This window comes from Betta splendens, chromosome 10 (assembly GCF_900634795.4).
Source record: "Betta splendens chromosome 10, fBetSpl5.4, whole genome shotgun sequence".
In the NCBI taxonomy this organism is placed as follows: Eukaryota; Metazoa; Chordata; class Actinopteri; order Anabantiformes; family Osphronemidae; genus Betta; species Betta splendens.
In genome coordinates, this window is record NC_040890.2 from 11,853,812 (window position 1) to 11,869,997 (window position 16,186).

Genomic DNA, 16,186 nt, shown 5'->3' on the forward strand with positions numbered 1-16,186 from the left:
ACACAAGGACCACAAATACGGTCTTAGATACACCAACTAGTAAATGTCTGTTAAGCTAAAAGGTGCAAAGAAACCTTGACTTTAGAGGGACTGCCAGTTAAAGTCACATTTGGATGGGAAAATAACTTATTTTCTTAAATACAGATTAAGTTTGGGGGAAAAAAACGTGAAAAGTGTACAATATCATATAATTACCACAAGACTGCTACTGTACATTACATAAATATTTTTCCAGAATCATCTAAGGAAATAAAAGAACAAATATACACACACATATCAAACCCTCCTCTTTGTTAGATACAATACTTTTGCTTTGTTTAATTTATGGTTTTCTTCAGTCAGGTTTCAACCATTCAGTAGAACTATATGATGTGACTTTCATTTTAAAGATTTTGTGCTCATTAGAAAAATAGACAGAAAGGAAAAAAACATTTAATTCCTTCTACTAGACTTGACAAATGGGATAAAACTATTTTAAAATATGAATACATGAACACAGACACACAGCTATATAATTTGCACACAGCAGATCTTTTACTCTTGATGTTGGCATCCTGACAGTCTCATCCCTAATCCCTGCCAAAGAGACTGTCTGCAATTACTCCATCATGCACAACTAGTACTAGGGTGTGTGGTCAACCAAGATCAATCCAAATATGAGTTCATATAGTGTGTGTTTGCGTGCGCTCAACAGATAAGCTGGCTTGCCTCTGTGCAAGAGAATGTGCCTCTGTACGTGTGCCTAAATTAAGGCTAGTTTCAACTCCCTCTTTGCAATTATGCTGTCACCCGGACAGAAACATCAGGGTAGCAATGAATCACAATCAAGGCATTTTACCACCTTTGTGCAAATGTGTAGACGAGTATCTGTCAGGTGGCAGTCGCACGTGTTTGCTTATTCTCTAAATCGGACTCTGTTCCTCCACTATTTCTTACTTTATGCTGATGTTTAATTATATTTTGTGACTAGATATAAGACTTTAATAAGGAGGAATGCAACTGTTGTGTGTATTTTACCTTCTTCTCTAGCTCAATGGCTTTGGCCTCGCTGGTTTCCACTATGGTCTTGTTCACCATGTTATCTACAGATAAAAGGATGACGGAAGGAAGGGAATGGAGAAAGAGAAAACAAGATCTGGTTTTAAACAAGGCACCGGCACATGTCTGACATATGTTAAGGCAAATACATTTACCAACAGACATGCACACACAAACACAAGCGCAAACATTTGATTCCATGTGTCCCCTGAACACTAAAGTAAAGTTTAGTGTGGAACATTTCATTCATTCTAGCAGAATACTGTGCACTTCTAAACACACAGTATTTAATCATTCCAGTGTGAATGTCGAAAAAAAAAAAAGCGGTAGGAGTTGACCAACTTTCCTCAAATACATTTCACACCATTTTCAAAGTAGTCAGATATTCTGTTTTGCAGAGTAGAAGGTGAGAATAACACATAGGTTGACCAACGTTGTGCCTCTACATAATAGGAGCCCACTGCAGATTTTGTGTCACATGTCTAGAAAGGCATGAGGAGTTAAAGCCAATTAATATAAAAAATGAATGCAACAAAGTCAGTGGATAAAATACAGCTAATCATGTTGCCTTAAAAAAGGGAATCACAGCAATGGCAGACAAAAACAGTAAAAAAGCTAAAATAGAAAAATGAGGAAATTATATAAACTCACAGAAAAGGGAGTCATAAAGATTGTGAAGAGATAAAGTGTGCCCTCAGTTGCAATAAAAATGGCTAATGGAAAACGGAGCTGAAACTATGTAAGATTCTGGTCATCTAGATAAGCTTCCAAGCAAGCCAGAGAAAATGAGAAACCTATTTTGTGAAAGGGTTCTGCCAGATGAAAGAATCTCCCAATAATATGCAAACCCACATACAATTTCAGAGTGTGCATCTGTGTACGAGTTCACATGGTTATTGGATGTGTAGCGTGCGGGGTTGTGTACTTCTGTCATGGTGGCTAGGCTAAATGGGACAAACTTCAAATCGAGAGCACTAAGGGAGACAGAATGTAGGGGAAAACTGTGCTGAATTTCAGAGTTCAAAGAAAAACACTAAATAATGCATGCGGGGCAGAATTGGGCTGCTTTCCACCGATAATAACTCTGGCAGCCTTAAAGGAGGCCAGACAGCCTGTGTGTGTGTCAGGACGCATTTAGAAGCACTGCAATTAGAGCCTCCTGTTGTGATCAACGGAGACCTGCCATAAAGAAGTATTGAACTCTTGAGGCATTGCCTGCACCTTTGCGCTGTTCTGGTTTCATTTACTACAGTCAGCAGGCGTTTGCTAGTCAACATTTAGAGGCGTCATGAAGATAGTGTTTAAAAACGCCAACGATTAGCTGCAGCTGTCATAGATACTTTCCCGATATACGCAGGAAGGTCTGCACCACACTATGGTTGATTACGATGTTTATTTTAGCCCACAGGCACCTAAAAGCAGGAAATGCCTGCAGATACATGTACATGGGTAGTGCTGACTTTAATCATTACCACTACCAGTGCCCAACCATTTGAGTCTTATGCTTCAGGCTTCAAATATTAAAGAGAAAAATTATTTATAAAATCAAACACAGTATAAATATGTATGAGACTCTAGTACGTCCTTGTTTGACAAGGTATTTTCCTCCTGATAAAGTTAATTTTATACCACTGACACACAACTTGACGAAAAAAAAAACCTGTAGCACAGCTCCCACTAATGCACACTGCCTCTCTAGCGCCACCCAGTGGTGTTTCTGACTGAGTGCATATTTGTTAACTATGTAGACAAGACTATGTTGTAATAAGTTTTCTTTAAACAAAAAAAAAAAAAAAAAACACAAAGTGTTAGGTGTACTTGTCAGTGACATCAACAAGAGTCAGTTTGCCAGTGCAGAATTTTCTTTGATGCCCTGAAAGCTACATGTACGTATATATGATAGGTGGAACAGAGGCAGATGGGGCAGAGCGAACACTGTCTCCTGATTTGACAACTTACCTATCAACCCGTCAATGTTGAAGCTAAGGTGACGGCACTTGAAGTCAGGGTCCGCTCCACTTTTGTGAAGCACGATCTGAGCGATGCACTCGTCTATTAATTTGTAGTACTGAGGTCTGTGGAAAGAATTAAGTGACAGATGCACAGAGAGATGGATTATGAGACTGTGAGACAAATAAAAGAGATAAGACAAGATGGATGAAAGGAGCGTAACAGTAAGATTGATACAAAAAAAATAACCAGGTGCGCACTGGAAGCCTAATGGTTATTGTGCATGTCCTGCTGAGTGCCACGTTTCCTGTCACTCTATCGCCATAACATAAAAGTTAAAATGGCCAAATATTAAAAAAAGTGTAAATTAAATATATATGCATGTTGCAACCACAATGACAAAGCTAATCTATATGGCTTATGATAGCAGTGTGGTCTGCATTAGGTACTTCATGCAGAGGCTGTGACAGACAAATGTGTGAACACAAATGCTTTGCGAGACTGACCATCTACGCAGGCATGACAGTTTGAATGTCACAGAGATTGATTGTGTGCAGCCACGTTGGTGGGAGTGTGTATATGTCCAGTGCCCCATCTGATCAAGGCAGCTTCACACAGACACTCAATTTTGGAGGTGTCTTATTCGCTGACCCCATTAGATGCTGCCAGAGTCACAAACTCAATACTTTATTTATTCTGTCTCCCTCCCTCCTTGTCTCTCTTAGTCACTCTGCCTTTGTCAAACACTTATTTCAATTCTTCACAATACTTCAAGGTCCTTTTTTCATGAGGTTCAAATTCATCCATGGAGCGAGAGAGACATCTAGTGTCGTATTGGAAAATGAAGTTTTTAACCTCTACGTTTTGATAAGGGCTTAAACTGCAATAGATTTTGAAATGTCTATTAACTACTCATGCATACTTGAAATTGAAATACTTCACAAACAAGAACAAGGTGAGCAGAGGAACAGGTTTAATTAATTCCCATTTTGTAATGGCTTCTACTGAATGAGTCAATGATTCATCGTCTCAACATCCATCTAACATCTTAATTAAACTCTCTATTCCTCATTATTTGATCTCCCTCCGATTCCCTTCTTTTATCTTCACCATTACTAGGCTGTTTTTTTACCACTCTAAAGCCCCCGTCGCTACTACTATCTGTTGCTCTGTAAAATCTATTGTATCGTTTACGGTACTGGGTCAACGATATTAAAGAAGTAGCACAGTGGACAACACACTAAACTCGTGATTCGTGACTTAAAAAAAAAAAACATACATATTTTCTAGTCTGCTGAGTGTTAATATGTATGAATGCTTATATGGAAATGTGTGGCCAGGACCCTTGTGAGTGAGGGAATATTGATGTTTATGACTTGTGTGTGTGTTTGTGTGTGTTACCTGGACTGATAATCATTACGGACGAGCAGCAGGTGCTGCATCATAGACAGGAAGTGGCTTTCAGCCTTTGAGTCCTTCACAGTGTTGACTACAATCTCAAACGCGTCCCTCACATCATTAAAGCAAAAGAAGTTAAGGCTGAAATAGCACACACACTGAAGAAAATACTATAGACAGACTTAAAATATATATATAAAACGCACATAAACCAAGAGTCCTAATGCTTATCAGCTACCATATTGTATTGTCTACATTTCTGGTGTCCCTGGGAGACATCTGGTGTTGAAAATTGCAACTGCATGACCAAAGCATTTAAGCAGCTGATAAACAAAATGAACACGGCCACTGGCTTTTTAAGGACCAAATACAATTATCATAATTTCTCTCACCAATTTATGTGATATCAAGGTGTAGTGGCTTGGTGAGGGTAAGTATGGACGAGCAGAGGCTTTTGCATAGACATGTAGCTGGCTCATTCAAACATTTATCTAGACATTCCGCATTAATGAAAACCACGTTTATTCTTCTTGTTTTACAAACTAGGGTCAACGTCCATGCATTTCTGGAGGGAGACACAAGCAGTCAGTGCAAGGATATTCCATCTCCATGCGGACATCATCAAGCCGAGCTCTGAGATCCTCAGAGTCATCTTCAGCTTGCTCATCAAACACTATGAGTTGCACCCTCAGCTCTTCATTTTCTATCATCCGCACCTCCTGCAGAGAAAGAGATGGGATGCAGGCAGACGGATGACAAGTGGGAGGACGACAGAAAGAGTCTGGCAATCAGGCATCACAGTTGACAGAAGGATTTTACAATACGTGTCCATGAGCCAGTCGGCAAGACAAATGCTTCTACACAGTATTTTCCGCACCTTCAGCAGGTCTCTGAGTCCCAAACGTAGCAGTTCAGAGCGAATGTGGATTCGAAACTCTAACTCTTCTCCCCGGCTGATCAAGGCATTGATCAGTTGCATGCAGCCACCCTGTCAAATACAGATATTAAAGTATGTTTCCCAATTCAGACAAGCTGGTAAGATGCTGACTGCAATTAAATGAAAAGCGAACAGATTTTAAATGAAGCAAAATATAGTAAGATTTACATGTGATAAACTACACGATTGCATCCGTGTACATATGTACCTTAAGAGCAATGTTTTGAACGTTCATGCCAGTAAGGAGAGGCTGAAACCTCTCAATTTCCCGTTTCTCAGCTTCCTCCGTAATGGCCTCCAAAACGCGTTCATGACTGCAAACAAAGAATTAATAGATAATAGCTTTACATAATAGGTACTGATGTCCCACCTAGCTGGTAATATAGAAGTTAAATATGCAGCTTTAATTTTCATGATGGGTTGGTAGCACAACGGTGACAGTCTTTCACTAATGCTTACAGGTTTTCAGAATGTTCCAAAATGCAGAGAGCAGACAACAGCTTAACAGCATCCACCATCATATGAGGCACCTTAGGATTGATGGCTTTAACCAGAAGGGTAATTCCCTCTTCTGAGTCCAGCATAGATTTCAGACCGTGCTAAAGGGGAGAGGAAGGACAGAACGTGAGACAAAGCTTAATGAGGTTTCTGCAGGCAAGAAAAACCTATTTAGGCCATAGAGATCACATTAAAAGACTAAGTTTCTCTTGGTCTTGAAAATAATTCAATGTTTTACACATGATAAAAGCACACATTCACTCAACCTGCTTTAGTTGCAATGTCATCAAATAATTGTCAAACAGGTGTCAGTCAATTAAATTATGCTGCTGCTAAATTGCTTACATCAATTACACTGCAGATTTAGGTTAACTACTACTAATATTAGCATGACATGATTCCTACATGAACCAATAGGCAGGGAGACTTCTATTTATTTTACTTTGGAAACCAAGTACAGTACTACTATTCATATTCTTTGAAGTGCAGTATTTATTGACAGACGTGTATTAGGGTTAGGGTATAGAATAATTTTCACATCATTTCCAATATTAAGGAGTATCTTCTTTCAAAATAAACATTTATTAATGTTAATACAATTAGCTAGCTAGCTTCTTCCTTTCTTCTAGTTTCTGCCCGAGCTGAACTCTATCATATAGAAAAAAGGACATAGTAGAACACGTGTGCTGAATTTTTGTTAATCTATTCTATTCTATTCTTTATTTTCTTCATGGAAATAATTTATGATTCTGATCATAAACTCTTACTGGATCTGAAATTACTACGATTATTATTATTAAATACAGTTATTATTATTATTACTACTACTACAACACAGTGTATTTACAAATAGAACAGTGAAAAAAATACTGTTGTCCTGTGTAACTGCGTGTACGAATATACATTTAAGAGATGAAGACACAGGTTACTGACTGCATTCAGTGCAATCGAAAGAACATACTGACTTAATAGCACCCTCTAAAGGAAAAGTTGCAAAAGCACAACACAAACAGGAGGAATGATTTTATTACTATCACTTCACAATATAATCATTCTTTAGTAATGTTTAATATTCAAAGGCAGTCCAGTTCCTTACCTTGTTGTTCATGAAAGCTTTCAAACAGCGAATAATTTCATGTTGACATTTTACTCCATTCATTCTAGTGGAAAACAAGACAAAAAGACATCAGGAAGACAGAAGATAAACAAGATAAAAAGTTATGTGCCTAATATGTGACTGAAGTGTCTTACGAGTTATCTTCTTTTTCGTCTTGTAGTTTTCTTAGCAGATTCAGCAGCAAGGCCAGTCCCTCAGCTCCAAAGTTCTGGACCCAACTACAGTACATTACCACACAATTAATACATGATAAGTAATTCATGTAACATCCCTAGTTCATACATACAAAACAATATCTTTATATTAATGAGGCTAAATTTGTTAAATTTGGACTGGTTTTAGAAGGAAAGGTACTGGACTGTCAGCCTGTGTTTTCAGTTGTACTTCTATGTATTATAGTACATGAGCTGTTCATGTTTGCACAACACAGAACACAATTACTGAAAAAATTAAAATTCAAAAACCTTCCATGCCCAACTGACATCAAATAGCACTTCTGGGACAATTTATTCATACATTAACCACTCCACCTTTTAAAACATGACTTTTATATTACAGTGCAATGTTTTACAATCTTGTATAACAGTGAGTCACTCAAGTCTAAAACAGCAAGACTGTAATGAATACATAAACAAATTGATCTCTACAAAGTTTAAATCAGCACTAGGTCAACCGGTTGTTTTGAGAAGATGCATTGTTTACTACAAGTATGTAGATAAAATATTTTGTATATCTGCATTACCTAACAGGGTTGTTATTCAGTGAGACTCGGAGTGATTCCAGACAGCTCAACATTTGTGTGTCCTTATAGTCCATCTTCAACTCCTGGATGTACATCATGGCAGATTTCGAGCTTTCCTTCTGGTCTTGCCCCTAATAAAGAAACAGAAATAGGATCAGAGGGCACACAAAAACAAAATCACTTTGCGTTCTGCATTTGTCTTTGTTTTCCTCCAGGTTATAATTGGTGTTTTTCTACAAGCAGCAGGGCACTAAAGGCAACAGTTAAGCCTCATTTAAAATTTTGATTTGCGGAATTAAAGTGTACTGTGTGTGGAATTCTTCTTCTTAATAAGCTTATTTCACAGTTAAATGAACTGTACTAGCAACCATCTGTGCTTGCTTATCTAGGCCCTTTGAGCATCTAGCATATCCGATTCCATATCACCTGCTGCTCTTGAAACATTATTTACCTAACTACTGGAAGTGAAGCAGGTCCTATCAGTGATGTGTGAAAAATTTGTACGGATTGTACATTTTATCAGTGAGTACAAAAAAAAGATGTATTTAACAATTTAATCTGAGTAAAGCAATGCTGATTACTTTTAATATGGTCTGAACAATAAAATGTTCAATGCATAATTTGATAATTTTATTTCCTGGTATATAGATGACACTATTTATTCAGCAAATGATTATATGGAATGTAAAGAATTCCCATGTAGAAGAATTCAAATTCTATGCAGTTTTATAAGTACTTGCTAAAATCAGTAACTAATTGCACAAAGTTGGATTCCTTCCTGTAAACTTTATTTGGCAACCCGTATTTTGATACTGACAGCTTTAGATGTGTGGAGGTACTGGGAGACCATCTCTCGTTTGATCATAATGTCTTTCTCTCTTAGAGGCTGCTGCTGCTTCTCCCCAGTAAGGTTCATATCCACCTGGAGAAAAGAAAAAGTATAAAGCACCCTGTGACAGGTAGATACAGAAATACCAAGTAAAGGTAAATTAATAAAGCAAATAAATAATCTGGAATCTATAATTAACACAAGACAGGAATGAAAATGTATGAATATATAAACTATTCCATCTAAAAAAAAAAAAACTGCAAAATGAACACTCCTTCTGTCTTTCTCACCAACATCTGTTCAAACAGCTCCAGGACATTTTCATCAGTAAGATCATGCAACATGGGACCCTGTGCACTGATCTCGTAGCTGGCAGCTGAAGAGTGTCTGTGACTTGGCACATGGCTTGGCTTCTCCTTTTCCTTTTTCGTCCTCATGCTGGTAAAACGCTCCAACTGGATTAACACACAGCATGACATAGGTTATAGTAAGAAGGTCAAATGGAAAACTGCAATGATTACAAAACAAGGCAAAAATAACTGATCAACTCACAAGTTGAAGAAGTGTATTTACCAAAAGGGCTTATATGATTAATAAAGCTCTCCAATGAAACTTTTGGGATATACACCAGTATCTTTTAAAAAAACTTTTCAACTATGTGAGTTGATAACTGAGAATTAAAAACGTCAACAGTTTAACACAAAAATCACTATAGCAAGATGCTATGGTGAATTAAGTTAGAGAGCAAAAGTGACATAACTTTAAAATAGAAAATGTTTAGTTTAGTCAGGACCACTGACAAAAAGGATGAGCGAAGCACAAAAGGTGATACTGGATAGCCAAGGCAAACCTACCTCATCAGGAAACAGCCTCTTGAGTGTCTGTATTTAGTAAATGGGTGAAATAAAGAATTTAGCATGGAAAAGTGGGGAAAATCCAGACAGCAGGAACAAGGCAGATGGAGGGAAAAAGGAGGAAGAAAGAAGAATCATTAGAAACAATTTAAGTCTCGAGTTCATAGGACAGCAGTTACAGGTGTGCTGCAATCTACTTAAAAGTCTAAGGTAGGACAGAGAAATATAAATAAAACACAAAGTAGCAACATTAGCACTTATCTTACATTAACAGTAGCACATAGTCACCATTAGATGTCAGGCTGCACCCAAAAATGTTACCGCAAGGATCCTAGTGAAATTAATTTCAAGCAAACTGGCTGTGGGTCTTCCTAGCATCACATTTCAGTGTCACAGAGGAAAATTCTTTAAAGGCCATAATGAACTTTGCAATTTGTTCTGTGGTTAACATAAATATCACAATGGATCAAGACAAGATTTTCAAACCTTAACAGTTTTGTGGCCACAACTGAAATGAAATACATATTAAACCTCCATAGACAAAGGAAACACAATAGACTATTTATAGACACATGATGTCTCTTTAACAATTAAGGATACTTAATTAAGCGTAATGTAGTTTACCCAACATTGTTCTGTTGAAAAGAATTACTGAGAACTGACCAAAAAAAGGAGCAAAAACCTTTATTTTAGGGACAATACTCAACAGAAAGATGTTTCCACTTAAACTATCATTTAATTACAGACAACCTTTATCATTTTATAGGCCACAACAGAAACACAAAGCAGACCAGTGGCTTCTGGGTATTTGCAAGTGACTCAGGAAAAAAAACTGTTGCGATAGATGGGGAAGGAAGAAAACATTCTTGAGTTTTAACTGTACAGTTCTGCTTTTAAAACCACAAGTAACATAAAACCTGTATAAACTGCTAGACAACGTCCTCTACAGAAGGGTCAAATGAAGCTTTTTATTGGAATAGATATTAATGGTGGGACTGCATATTATATAACAAATGTGATGAGGAAGTGACATGGCTTGTTCGAACCTTGGAATGTTATTCACATAATTTGCAAATGTCCTATGATTATGGTATTATGTCAGTCCTTTATTCTGTGTTTATATTCAAACTGCATTTCCTCAGAGTGATGTAGAAGTTGGAAATACAGAAGAAAGATGTTATCCTAAGTGGAGTGGGTGTGGTACAGAATGCATGTGTCACCTTGTTAACTATGGCAAATCAATTGCTTACAGTGTTGCCATGGCTACGTCCCTGTGATACTGTACTGGGGGAAGCAGTACTTTAGCAGGCACACCCAAAGGAGCTGAAGAGGTTCCAACGCACATAGATAAAGCAGGAAATTTAGCAACAACTCTGGCATGTTAAACACTCAGAAGGTATTTAGTTAAAAGTTGTTCATAGGGGAAAATACTCCCCTTTCACCTTTAAGAGGTTACTTTGCCCTAAGGAGAAAAGACTCACAAAACAAGTTTGAAGTAGGCTGCACTTGTTAATGACATACTGAGCAATATGCTGAATGTCTTGCTGAGTGTGCAGTGTATTAAGGACACATACTGATGACACAGAGCGGTTAATTTTCCAAGTAGCCTGTGGTAAACAAATACATAAACAAGGAGAGAGAATGCAACAAACCGAGACAGAGAAAACAACAGTCTGAGGCAAAACAAAACAAACAAGGAAATGCTATGGCGTTTGAAGTAACTGTGTCCTGTACAGTAAACTTGATGTCTTCCAGTTTTGTTATAGTTTTGCTATAATTATAAACGGCACTTTCTAATGCTCTGTGTGCCTCACTAACCTAGTGACTCAGAGGGCACTTGAGTGAACTAAATTCCTGTGTGAGAGATGTTACGACTGCGTCCGTTGAAGTGGGGCATGTTTGCTGCATGACTGCTCCTTGTCCTTGGTCTACTGTTGTAAATGTAAACACAAAGCCAACCACCCCCACCCGTTAACGCTTCAAAAAAGGAAGGGCACTGTTGTCATATCCTACGCAACTAGCTATCCAGTCATTCTTATCAGTTTTAGTACTGAAATAAATAACACAAGGCATATATAGCTTTTACACAGTGCAAAACCAAGCGTCATACTGTTTAAAATAGATATTACACTTAGATATTATCCAACCTTATATAATAAATACTTGTGTACATACTTGTTTACACAAGTACTTGTGTTGATAAGACCATTCACCCAAGAAAGAAGTGCTTGTTTGTGGAAAAAACTCAAAGGCCAAAGCATGGTGCTTATAATTCTAATATTTAGTTTGGATTTGCTTTATTTGTGCTTGTGTGTTTTTTGTGATCATTGTTTTTATTTTACATGCAAGTTTATTTCTGCTAATTTAAAGTTTTACTTTTACAACTAGTCTTTCTAGTCCTGCATTTACTGTGAAGTCCCTCTGAATGAGCTTTACCTTTGCAAACTGATTCACTTCAAAACTGCATGCATCACTGACCTTAGCTTACTTCAAGTATTCTGCCATTTCAAGACAAATAACAAAATACTCCTCGGTGCTGGGCCTTGTATTCCTAATTTAAATAACGTCTGTAGCCTGCAGTCGTAGGTGTGATAAGACTGCCACGCGCTCTGTGCCTCTGACCTACGCAGTCTGCTCGCAGGCGAGTGGCGTGTTCATCAGCTCACCAACATCCCTCAGATAGAAACAAGTTAATGTACTGCATACAAATAACAACGTTTCACCTACATTTTAACAAACAAACTGGCAAGTATCACCCACACGCAAATCCTCTACCTCACTCATATCCTCATATGCAACCCTGTTCCATCATGGTTGCCAATATGCATGCATGTATCACTGATGAGTTCTGCATCATCAATGGGCTAAAAAACAACACAACCATTACCTAAAAGAGAGAGGCATAACCAGTCCACCCTATATGTGTGCAGAAGAAATATGCCTCCTTACAGTTCTGCCTTACAGGCCTTGCCGACACGCATTTAATCCGCTAGAGGTTGGGTCAAAGGTGGGTGGTTTTAGCCCACCTGTGTAAAAGGCCTGAGGTGGAATCTGTGTTAGGGGAAAGAGATGCAGCAGAAAAAGCTGATGCAGTGTAAACAGTTGCCATGGTGCTGACACCAAGATCAAAATTTAACATCTGCAGGAACAGTAACAGTAACAAAGTAAGGACTTAAGTCAGGCTATTTTCTTGGGCACTGTGCAAACTGTAATGCTAGGCCGTATTTGAGCCTGCCTAAATGCTACGCATGCTACCCAATGCGGTTACATACAATGTAGATCATGAAATATTATACATTATTAAAAGAAAAAGTCATTTAGACAAATCATACAGTGTGCAACAATATGGTTTCATTAGTTCATTCCTACTAATAGAGATATAATCTCCTCCTCCACATAGTCTTTTTAAAGAGAAGTGTGGGCACATACTATTCACAGTTGTGCTGTTGTAACACACAGTGCAGTCGGAGATTAGCTGTAATCTGTCAGGGAGAGACTAGAGAGAGTCACAAAGGAGGGCTGACACTGTAATCCTAACTAAGCCACCCCCATGTGCAACAGGTTACACGCCGTAAGTAGTCATATCTAGAGGAGAAAATGCTTCTGCAGAGGGATTGGAGAACGCCACTGCCTTGTTTTGGAATCCGTCTGATTGACAGAAGAACAAATTATTAAATAGCATAAACTTGTGCAATTTAATGACAGCGATCAATTGAACTACAACTTTTTCTGAAAGCATTTCTCCCCTTTTCCACTTTGTGTGTGACAGCTAGTCATACCAAGCAGCTCTTACACCCTTAGTAAACACAGTGCCATTGGTTGACATATTCGAATATGATCGATACGCAAGCACTGTCAAATGTTTTTACCACAAATTCAAATTACTGTCTTGTTTCTTCAGACCTACCCATGCATAAACTTTGCAAGAGCATCTAACTCATAATTGTCTTATTAGGTATTGATACTTTAATTCTAATTGCATTTAATTGAAAAATAATTGCAAACAGACATTGTGCAACATGTTCTGGCATTATACAGGTAAGAATAGTTACAACTATACAGTGCAGCATATTGCCTATATTATCTAAAAAAGGACATCCATGGTGATTGCACTAAAACAGCTAGGAGGAACTGTCATCTTTGTCAACTGTCATCTTTGCAAAGCCTAAAGCTTGTGTTAGCCACCGTGTACAGTACTTCGTAATAGTCCATTCACAGGAAAGCCAAAATGCTGCCACAAGAGATACACAAACCACGTCCTTTAAATATTGATCAAGATGTTATGTACTATTCTGTTCTGATATCACAAGGTGAATTTTGACCTGGACGAGAAATATCAGCACACAGCCCCCATTTAAAAAAAAGCATACTGGCAAGTGCAGTCAGCTTTAAGAAACAGCACTAACATCAAATATTAATTGCACCCACACATGTGGAAAAATGCAAATTGGCAGGTTAAACAACCATAAAACTATACAGAGATAGAGAAGGGTTGAATGCAATTGATGACGTGAAATTATTAGGTGTTTTATAACCATTAGTCTAGGAGAAAATCGGTTAAACCCAGTTGTATTGAAATATTTTGAATTTCAAACTACGTATGTGATTTACAATGTATTCTTCACAACGTAATGTATAAGAAACTACTCTGGGAATTCTATCCTTCACAAGCACCAGAGATGGAAGACAGTTAGTGATGCTGCAGTAGGGCAGCAAAAATGCAAATGTTTTGGAGGGATCACTATTGAAAAATGTGTCAAGCTACCTATTGATAATAGCAGTATTTAGACTGCACAATTCGTCTGCACGTCAAGTGTGAATTCTCTAATTCACGTTTCACTTATGTAAAAATATTTTCCTTATAACTTTTTGTACTCTATTAGAAGAAGCTTTTCCCATCAGAGGGTGGAGTCACACTGGCTCCACTACCTTGGTGAATATAATTTAGTTTGAAAAGAAAAAAAAAAAAAAAAACTCAAAAGCAGAACCCCTGTCCTGATTACTCTGCATAGTCTCTGCAATATTTCAAACCTGCCTATCTGGCTCCAATAATACACCCCTGCTTTATGTTTAAACATAACCCAGGCTTCTAAAGCATCTACGCCTTACAGAGCATACAGAACATGGGCTATGTGCAAGTCCTTAAATACATTTATGAGCCCACTGGTACCTCCTTGCACAATAAATGGAAAGGAGGGAATGAGGCTGAGCAATAATGGAGACAAATAAGAAAGCATCCTGCTTGCTATTTTTGCACAACTTCCTGTAATAGTCCTGAGAACAAATGTATTATTATGGGTGAAATGCTTGACGCAACATGGAGCATGTATGCACACATGAATGTACTGAAATAAGTCAATTTAATAGCTGAGAAATTAGTGTGTGAACACCTAGAGATCAGAGAATCCATGTGTTGCTTTCAACATTCTGAATAATATTCTTAAAAAAATACTGTAACAGGAGCCACATCTTGATAAATCAAACATGATGAGAGGTGACTGGACTTAACTAATTTATCAGTTCATTTCAACTACACAGGCTTTGGACCAACTGAAGGACTTTGACATCTAGGCAGGTAAAACCTGTATTTAAATATTCAATAGCTGGAAGCAACATGCACATTTTTTTAAAAGTATTTAACTGTAAGAGAAGAAGTATTACAAGAATGAGACACAAAGTAAACATTATGCTAAACACTATGCTTCCTCTATGGCTTCCATATCACTGTAAACCACCACACACACACACACACACACACACACACACACACATCTCTAGCAAGCAGAAACCGGAAGACATATTTGTGTGCACAAACATCACACATGTGACTCAGAAACTGACAAGGAAGTATTGTCACACTGACAATATGCATCAGACTTGTGATTGACCCAACTGCTCTTCAACAATCCTTCATTCTCCTGCCATTATCTGATGTCAGGCAAGACTTACACTCACAATTGCATGACTTAAAATCCCAATTGGCGCATGACATAAAAATGATGTACCAGTGCATCAGTTATTAGCATTATCATCAGTAGATGACAGAATGACAGCATGCCAGAAACAGATTTGCCAGAAACAGATTTCCCCTTTGGGCTTAAATATATGCTGTCACAGGGGTTTGCACTAATTACACAGAAAAATCAAGTCTGTCCTGAATTGGTTCATGGTGGAGCAGAACACACAAACATCTTCAGCGAGCTGCTTGGTTGGTCAGTGACGCCACCATTAACATAAGACTGGGCAATCTGCAGCAAGTACAGGTACTGTAGCATCAAAAATACAGTATTAAAAAGAGAAAAAAATATGATTGACTTCCTGTGAATCTGTCTCTCTCACCCATATGACACATAACCCCAGAAGCAATTTGCTGTTTGAAACACAAAATCTTGATTAAGATCCAACCAGGCCCAGGTGAGATTCCATTCTAAGTATGGTATTTCAGCGCTGCGGCGGCTCTGGATTCCTTGTCTGAGCCTGCCTCAACACATTGGTCACCAGAACTTTCCTTACACAACACAGCTCTCACATCCAGTCACAACAGGCCTTGGAGCAAACTAAACAGTCCACAGCTGAGACAACCGCTGCTCCTTTTCTGTCTGTGGAGTACAGTAAGAACAACAAACAGAGGACGCCGCTCACTTTTATCATTCCGCTTCCCAATAAAACATTATTCCAACAAGTGTCTGTAGTTTGTCCAATGGATTAATTTAAGTGGAGTGCAAATTGCATGCTATTTATATAGTCTCTAAATGCTAATCCGTCATACATCTTGTCACGTAACAATATAAAATGACTATGCATAATAAACCATAATATTACT

General features: G+C 38.0%; 1 protein-coding gene across 3 annotated transcripts in view; it reads right to left on the reverse strand.

Annotated features, from left to right (window-relative positions):
• LOC114863982 (protein diaphanous homolog 1) overlaps nt 1-16,186 on the reverse strand; it is a 68,981-nt gene that overhangs the window by 48,793 nt on the left and 4,002 nt on the right. For 2 of the 3 annotated variants that reach the window (XM_055512359.1, XM_055512358.1), the window contains 13 exons: nt 9,364-9,390; nt 8,800-8,964; nt 8,498-8,602; nt 7,681-7,811; nt 7,073-7,156; nt 6,918-6,981; nt 5,783-5,922; nt 5,532-5,637; nt 5,264-5,374; nt 4,987-5,105; nt 4,390-4,506; nt 2,998-3,113; nt 1,018-1,082 (listed from right to left, as the gene is read on the reverse strand). In XM_055512359.1, coding sequence (XP_055368334.1) covers nt 1,018-1,082; nt 2,998-3,113; nt 4,390-4,506; nt 4,987-5,105; nt 5,264-5,374; nt 5,532-5,637; nt 5,783-5,922; nt 6,918-6,981; nt 7,073-7,156; nt 7,681-7,811; nt 8,498-8,602; nt 8,800-8,964; nt 9,364-9,390 — 1,350 coding nt within the window. The remainder of the gene's footprint in view (nt 1-1,017; nt 1,083-2,997; nt 3,114-4,389; nt 4,507-4,986; nt 5,106-5,263; nt 5,375-5,531; nt 5,638-5,782; nt 5,923-6,917; nt 6,982-7,072; nt 7,157-7,680; nt 7,812-8,497; nt 8,603-8,799; nt 8,965-9,363; nt 9,391-16,186) is intronic. The other variant, XM_055512360.1, reaches the window with a different exon arrangement.